The 8,748-nt window shown below is 29.6% G+C and overlaps 1 protein-coding gene across 1 annotated transcript; it reads right to left on the bottom strand.

Moving 5' to 3' along the window:
- Positions 1–1,240: 1,240 nt before the first annotated feature.
- LOC145273783 (uncharacterized) lies at positions 1,241–2,605 on the bottom strand. Its single transcript, XM_080127120.1, has 2 exons — positions 2,462–2,605; positions 1,241–1,458 (listed from the first exon to the last, which is right to left on the bottom strand). Exons 1-2 carry the CDS (start codon positions 2,562–2,564, stop codon positions 1,256–1,258), a joined length of 306 nt encoding a protein of 101 aa, XP_079983246.1. The 5' UTR covers positions 2,565–2,605; the 3' UTR covers positions 1,241–1,255.
- Between the last annotated feature and the right edge of the window lie 6,143 nt (positions 2,606–8,748).

Here is an 8,748-nt window from a genome sequence, read left to right as displayed (position 1 = left end):
TTGAATATTGATAAATATTTTATTTATTATTTGCATATGTTGTTGTTTATTGTTGAGTTAGAAAGGGTGTCAGTCGCTGGATTGAACTTATTTCCCCCCTATTATTTGCATATATTTATGTAGTGAAAATTGTTTGAGTAAAATTAATTCATTAGTTAGTTAGTTAGTAGATGGAATTAATAATTTTATAATTTACATAAAAATGAATTAAATGATCCTAATTATGATATAATAAAATTATTAATGTTTATTTACACCCTTTCTAACAGATTCTAGGTGTTTCCTAGTGTTGTTGGTTTCGAGGTTAAGTAGGGTTGGTATTGTTCAGTGTGTTGTATTAGAGATAAGGGTGTTATGTCTGTGTGTGGTTGTATACACGCGCGCGCGTGTGTGTGTGTTTCAATGTGTCGGTTGTGATTTATGTGTGGGTGTGTATATGTGTATGTGTATGGGTGTGCATGCGAGTGTGCCTTGCATTTCATGTTTTTGTGTGTTGATATTAAGCTCTGTTCAGTTCAGGAATGAATCTGGTGATGAAATTTTTTTCCTGTGTAAGTAAATAAAAATAATAATAATAATAATTGTCTGTTTGGAAGATTGGCATTATTTTGAAGCTGTTTCCACTGCATGTGTGCACGTGTTTTGAAACATAGAGGTGTCTGTTATCTGCAATTTTGATGTTGCTCTTATGTAAGGCCACTCTATTGCTGAAATTTTTGGTGGCGCCTATGTAGGATTTGTTGCATGTTGTGCATCTTAGTGCATATACTACATTTCTGGAGGTGCAATTTAGATCCTTTTTTATTTTGAATGTTTGTGCTGGGATTTTGAATGTGTATGTGTTACCTTCTATTATTATGTCACATACTCCACATCGCGGTTTGTTGTATTTTGTAACTCCTTTTGTAGTATGTGGGACGAGTTTTGAGGAAGTTAGGATGTGTTTTAAGTTTTTGGGTTGGCGTTTGCTTTTTATTATTTTTGTTGTTTTAAGTATGTTGTTTAGTTTGTCGTTCTGATTGAGGAGGATAAGGTTTTTTGTTATCTGTGTGAATAGTTCTGGGTTATTTGTGTTGTGTATAGAGTTCTAAGCCCGCGGATATTAGTAAATGCAAGCCTCAAGGGAGGAGGCAGGTTGGTTTTCTTTGAGTTTTGTCCTGGTTGTTTTGTTACTTTTTTTTTCTTCTTCCTTGCCATGTTGTAACGTCTAGAAAGAAAAAATGATTAATGAAAAAAAAAAAAGGGAAGAGCAAGGTTAAGAAAAACTTACGACCAAATCAGCGACGGCCCGTTCGGCGATATGGTCGTATCCATTTCCACTGAAGATCCTATATTTTATGCTCTTCCAAAAGACTTTACTGACTAGATGATACTTCTGGTCCCATAGAGACTGCATATAAACGCTGGGCCTGATCCTATACTGTTCCGAAGTCGGTGTTCCTTGGAAGAAATCGATTCCTACAAGAAGTAAAAGGAGTTCCGTTTAATGGTAATCGATACCACACGTACGGATGAAATGGATTTTTGCATTTTTTTTTTTTTATCGGAAGAGGGGGGTTGATTTTATAAATAATTATTTTTTTGTATGCTCTATTCACGACTAGCAAGGAGACCCGATGTTGTTTGTGATTGTATTCCCCACTTCCAATACTTGTATCGGAATTGGTGAACTAAGATATTGTCAACTAAATTGCTTGTTCTATTATGTGTGTGTGTGTATATATATATATATATATATATATATATATATAGAGAGAGAGAGAGAGAGAGAGAGAGAGAGAATAAATGACAAATAGGTTATATTCCAAAATTTATGATGTTGACCATCTTATAATTTACTCTTTTAATTCAGTTGACTTATACAATTCTTGACATATATATATATATATATATATATATATATATATATGATATGAAAAGAAAGCCGCCATCTTTCCAGCGTCATTGGCAACAGACTTGATGTATGTGTTTCATTTCAGTTAAGGAGTAAAGGTAAAGCCCAGAAGCTTGTCAAAACATGGGACTTCTCCTAGGTGAGAGCCATCCATTTCAATTGATGCCAGATGGGTATCAGAGTGTTGATGATGTAAGGATAGGAGTTTGGTTTTGGATGCATTAAAGGTAACTAGCCACATCTTCCCCCACTGAACCACGCACTTGAGATCAGAGGAGAGAGAATCAGAGAGAACTTTGTCATTTACAGCCTTTGATATGTTGCCGTAGATGGTCGTGTCATCAGCATAGATGTCAACGAATGATTTAAGTATCTGTTTAGGGATGTCATTGATGTAGATCAGGAAGAGAGTTGGTTTTCTGTACTATTTGAAAGCCGATTTTGCAAAAATTTTAGAAATATTCTTACATTACCAAATGGTTCTCAGAAACATTGCTACTGGAGCATGAGGACTAAAGGACAAAAAATAATAATTAAGCAAAAATTTTAGCCATATTGTTACATTACCAAACGGTTCAGTGATTTCTTCCCTCAAGATTTGGTCCACAGTTCGATTCTTCGGATCAGCTTCCATTAGAAGAACATCAACGTAAAGACCCCATGTCAGCATGTGGTATCCGAAGGCAGTCCCTATGAAATAAAGAAAAAAAAGAAGTCACCATTATCAAGGCCCGGAGGCCACTCAAGGATACAGATTAAAGAGTGTACAGTAGTACATTGGACAATATCATAGGAATCGTTAGTGGTAGAAATTCGGTAAATGGGATAAGTTAAGGGGAACCGTTCATCAAGAATTTGTTTAAGTTGAACTTGAAGATGACCATGTTGTAGTCAGTTGGAAAGTAGGAAAACGGAACAAAGTTCCACAGGCTTGCAGTTTTAAGAAAGAAGCTTTGTTCATGTTTATTTAAATTTTAAACTCTCACCATTTTACCAATAATTCACAATTAATCTCAAACCCAAAAATTGTTGCTAATAATTTACTATTAATATAACACCAAAATAATATTTGCTACTAATTTACTATTAATTCACTATTAATATCAAACATAAAAACTATTTGCTACTAATTTACTATTTAATCATTATTAATATCAACCATAACAAATATTTGCTACTAATTTACTATTTAATCATTATTAATATCAAACATAAAAAATATTTGCTACTAATTCACTATTTAATCACTATTAATATCAAACATAAAAAATATTTGCTACTAATTTACTATTTAATCATTATTAATATCAAACATAAAAAATATTTGCTACTAATTTTCTATTTAATCACTATTAATATCAAACATAAAAAATATTTGCTACTAATTCACTATTTAATCATTATTAATATCAAACATAAAAAATATTTGCTACTAATTTACTATTTAATCATTATTAATATCAAACATAAAAAATATTTGCTACTAATTCACTATTTAATCATTATTAATATCAAACATAAAAAATATTTGCTACTAATTTACTATTTAATCATTATTAATATCAAACATAAAAAATATTTGCTACTAATTTACTATTTAATCATTATTAATATCAAACATAAAAAATATTTGCTACTAATTCACTATTTAATCACTATTAATATCAAACATAAAAAATATTTGCTACTAATTTACTATTTAATCATTATTAATATCAAACATAAAAAGTATTTGCTACTAATTTACTATTTAATCATTATTAATATCAAACAAAAAAATATTTGCTACTACTTTACTATTTAATCATTATTAATATCAAACATAAAAAATATTTGCTACTAATTTACTATTTAATCACTATTAATATCAAACAAAAAAATATTTGCTACTAATTTACTAGTTAATCACTATTAATATCAAACAAAAAAATATTTGCTACTACTTTACTATTTAATCATTATTAATATCAAACAAAAAATATTTGCTACTAATTTACTATTTAATCATTATTAATATCAAACATAAAAAATATTTGCTACTACTTTACTATTTAATCACTATTAATATCAAACAAAAAAATATTTGCTACTAATTTACTATTTAATCATTATTAATATCAAACAAAAAAAATATTTGCTACTACTTTACTATTTAATCACTATTAATATCAAACATAAAAAATATTTGCTACTAATTTACTATTTAATCATTATTAATATCAAACATAAAAAATATTTGCTACTACTTTACTATTTAATCACTATTAATATCAAACATAAAAAATATTTGCTACTACTTTACTATTTAATCATTATTAATATCAAACATAAAAAGTATTTGCTACTAATTTACTATTTAATCATTATTAATATAACATAAAAAATATTTGCTACTAATTTACTATTTAATCATTATTAATATAACATAAAAAATATTTGCTATTAATTTACTATTTAATCACTATTAATATCAAACATACACATTATTTGCTACTAATTTACTATTTAATCATTATTAATATCAAACATAAAAAATATTTGCTACTAATTTACTATTTAATCACTATTAATATCAAACATAAAAAATATTTGCTACTAATTTACTATTTAATCACTATTGATATCAAACATAAAAATATTTGCTACTAATTTACTATTTAATCATTATTAAAATCAAACCAAAACATATTTGCTACTAATTTCCTATTTAATCACTATAATTATCAAACATAACAAATATTTGCTACTAATTTCCTATTAAATCATTATTAATCTCAAACCCCAAAAATATTGCTACTAATTTACTATTAAATCACTATTAATATCAAACGCAAAAAATATTTGCTACTAATTTACTATTTAATCATTATTAATATCAAACATAAAAAATATTTGCTACTAATTTACTATTTAATCACTATTAATATCAAACATTAAAAATATTTGCTACTAATTTACTATTTAATAACTATTAATATCAAACATAAAAATATTTGCTACTAATTTCCTATTTAATCACTATTAACATCAAACATAAAAAATATTTGCTACTAATTTCCTATTTAATCATTATTAATATACAAACATAAAAAATATTTGCTACTAATTTACTATTTAATCATTATTAATATACAAACATAAAAAATATTTGCTACTAATTTCCAATTTAATCACTATTAATATCAAACATAAAAAATATTTGCAACTAATTTACTATTTAATCACTATTAATATCAAACATAAAAAATATTTGCTACTAATTTCCTATTTAATCATTATTAATATCAAACATAAAAAATATTTGCTACTAATTTCCTATTTAATCATTATTAATATCAAACATCAAAAATATTTGCTACTAATTTACTATTTAATCCGTATTAATATCAAACATAAAAAATATTTGCTACTAATTTACTATTTAATCATTATTAATATCAAACATCAAAAATATTTGCTACTAATTTACTATTTAATCATTATTAATATGAAACAAAAAAATATTTGCTACTAATTTACTATTAAATCATTATTAATATCAAACATAAAAAATATTTTCTACTAATTTACTATTTAATCAATATTAATATAAAACATAAAAAATGTAGGTATAGATAGGGTGGAATACTATAGACCAAGCCTTCTCAACGTGTATTCAATTGAAAAAATTCTAAGTCCAAACAAGAGGGGATGTAGGTATAGATAGGTTAGAATCCTATAGACCAAGCCTTCTCAACGTGTATTCAATTGAAAAAATTCTAAGTCCAAACAAGAGGGGATGTAGGTATAGATAGGTTAGAATCCTATAGACCAAGCCTTCTCAACGTGTATTCAATTGAAAAAATTCTAAGTCAAAACAAGAGGGGATGTAGGTATTGATAGGTTAGAATCCTATAGACCAAGCCTTCTCAGATTGTATTCAATTGAAAAAATTCTAAGTCCAAACAAGAGGGGATGTAGGTATAGATAGGTTAGAATCCTATAGACCAAGCCTTCTCAACGTGTATTCAGTTGAAAAAATTCTAAGTCCAAACAAGAGGGGATGTAGGTATAGATAGGTTAGAATCCTATAGACCAAGCCTTCTCAACGTGTATTCAATTGAAAAAATTCTAAGTCCAAACAAGAGGGGATGTAGGTATAGATAGGTTAGAATCCTATAGACCAAGCCTTCTCAGATTGTATTCAATTGAAAAAATTCTAAGTCCAAACAAGAGGGGATGTAGGTATAGATAGGTTAGAATCCTATAGACCAAGCCTTCTCAACGTGTATTCAATTGAAAAAATTCTAAGTCCAAACAAGAGGGATGTAGGTATAGATAGGTTAGAATCCTATAGACCAAGCCTTCTCAGATTGTATTCAATTGAAAAAATTCTAAGTCCAAACAAGAGGGGATGTAGGTATAGATAGGTTAGAATCCTATAGACCAAGCCTTCTCAACGTGTATTCAATTGAAAAAATTCTAAGTCCAAACAAGAGGGGATGTAGGTATAGATAGGTTAAAATCCTATAGACCAAGCCTTCTCAGATTGTATTCAATTGAAAAAATTCTAAGTCCAAACAAGAGGGGATGTAGGTATAGATAGGTTAGAATCCTATAGACCAAGCCTTCTCAGATTGTATTCAATTGAAAAATTCTAAGTCCAAACAAGAGGGGATGTAGGTATAGATAGGTTAGAATCCTATAGACCAAGCCTTCTCAGATTGTATTCAATTAAAAAAATTCTAAGTCCAAACAAGAGGGGATGTAGGTATAGATAGGTTAGAATCCTATAGACCAAGCCTTCTCAACGTGTATTCAATTGAAAAAATTCTAAGTCCAAACAAGAGGGGATGTAGGTATAGATAGGTTAGAATCCTATAGACCAAGCCTTCTCAACGTGTATTCAATTGAAAAAATTCTAAGTCCAAACAAGAGGGGATGTAGGTATAGATAGGTTAGAATCCTATAGACCAAGCCTTCTCAATGTGTATTCAATTGAAAAAATTCTAAGTCCAAACAAGAGGGGATGTAGGTATAGATAGGTTAGAATCCTATAGACCAAGCCTTCTCAGATTGTATTCAATTGAAAAAATTCTAAGTCCAAACAAGAGGGGATGTAGGTATAGAAAGGTTAGAATCCTATAGACCAAGCCTTCTCAACGTGTATTCAATTGAAAAAATTCTAAGTCCAAACAAGAGGGGATGTAGGTATAGATAGGTTAGAATCCTATAGACCAAGCCTTCTCAGATTGTATTCAATTTAAAAAATTCTAAGTCCAAACAAGAGGGGATGTAGGTATAGATAGGTTGGAATACTATAGACCAAGCCTTCTCAACGTGTATTCAATTGAAAAAATTCTAAGTCCAAACAAGAGGGGATGTAGGTATAGATAGGTTAGAATCCTATAGACCAAGCCTTCTAAGATTGTATTCAATTGAAAAAATTCTAAGTCCAAACAAGAGGGGATGTAGGTATAGATAGGTTTGAATCCTATAGACCAAGCCTTCTCAGATTGTATTCAATTGAAAAAATTCTAAGTCCAAACAAGAGGGGATGTAGGTATAGATAGGTTAGAATCCTATAGACCAAGCCTTCTCAACGTGTATTCAATTGAAAAAATTCTAAGTCCAAACAAGAGGGGATGTAGGTATTGATAGGTTAGAATCCTATAGACCAAGCCTTCTCAGATTGTATTCAATTGAAAAAATTCTAAGTCCAAACAAGAGGGGATGTAGGTATAGATAGGTTAGAATCCTATAGACCAAGCCTTCTCAACGTGTATTCAATTGAAAAAATTCTAAGTCCAAACAAGAGGGGATGTAGGTATAGATAGGTTAGAATCCTATAGACCAAGCCTTCTCAACGTGTATTCAATTGAAAAAATTCTAAGTCCAAACAAGAGGGGATGTAGGTATAGATAGGTTAGAATCCTATAGACCAAGCCTTCTCAACGTGTATTCAATTGAAAAAATTCTAAGTCCAAACAAGAGGGGATGTAGGTATAGATAGGTTAGAATCCTATAGACCAAGCCTTCTCAACGTGTATTCAATTGAAAAAATTCTAAGTCCAAACAAGAGGGGATGTAGGTATAGATAGGTAAGAATCCTATAGACCAAGCCTTCTCAACGTGTATTCAATTGAAAAAATTCTAAGTCCAAACAAGAGGGGATGTAGGTATAGATAGGTTGGAATCCTATAGACCAAGCCTTCTCAACGTGTATTCAATTGAAAAAATTCTAAGTCCAAACAAGAGGGGATGTAGGTATAGATAGGTTAGAATCCTATAGACCAAGCCTTCTCAACGTGTATTCAATTGAAAAAATTCTAAGTCCAAACAAGAGGGGATGTAGGTATAGATAGGTTAGAATCCTATAGACCAAGCCTTCTCAACGTGTATTCAATTGAAAAAATTCTAAGTCCAAACAAGAGGGGATGTAGGTATAGATAGGTTAGAATCCTATAGACCAAGCCTTCTCAGATTGTATTCAATTGAAAAAATTCTAAGTCCAAACAAGAGGGGATGTAGGTATAGATAGGTTAGAATCCTATAGACCAAGCCTTCTCAACGTGTATTCAATTGAAAAAATTCTAAGTCCAAACAAGAGGGGATGTAGGTATAGATAGGTTAAAATCCTATAGACCAAGCCTTCTCAGATTGTATTCAATTGAAAAAATTCTAAGTCCAAACAAGAGGGGATGTAGGTATAGATAGGTTAGAATCCTATAGACCAAGCCTTCTCAGATTGTATTCAATTGAAAAATTCTAAGTCCAAACAAGAGGGGATGTAGGTATAGATAGGTTAGAATCCTATAGACCAAGCCTTCTCAGATTGTATTCAATTAAAAAAATTCTAAGTCCAAACAAGAGGG

This window comes from Euprymna scolopes, unplaced genomic scaffold (genome assembly GCF_053919585.1).
Source record: "Euprymna scolopes isolate OS-2025 unplaced genomic scaffold, ASM5391958v1 sca16, whole genome shotgun sequence".
Lineage (NCBI taxonomy): Eukaryota > Metazoa > Mollusca > Cephalopoda > Sepiida > Sepiolidae > Euprymna > Euprymna scolopes.
This window is presented reverse-complemented; position numbering and strand designations above follow the sequence as displayed.

Excerpts from the sequence above, each read along its gene's own strand:
- LOC145273783 (XM_080127120.1), bottom strand. The coding sequence starts at position 2,564 with ATGCTGACATGGGGTCTTTACGTTGATGTTCTTCTAATGGAAGCTGAT. Across the intron at positions 1,459-2,461 it reads AGAAATCACTGAACCGTTTG|GAATCGATTTCTTCCAAGGA; the intron begins GTAATGTAACAA and ends TACTTCTTGTAG.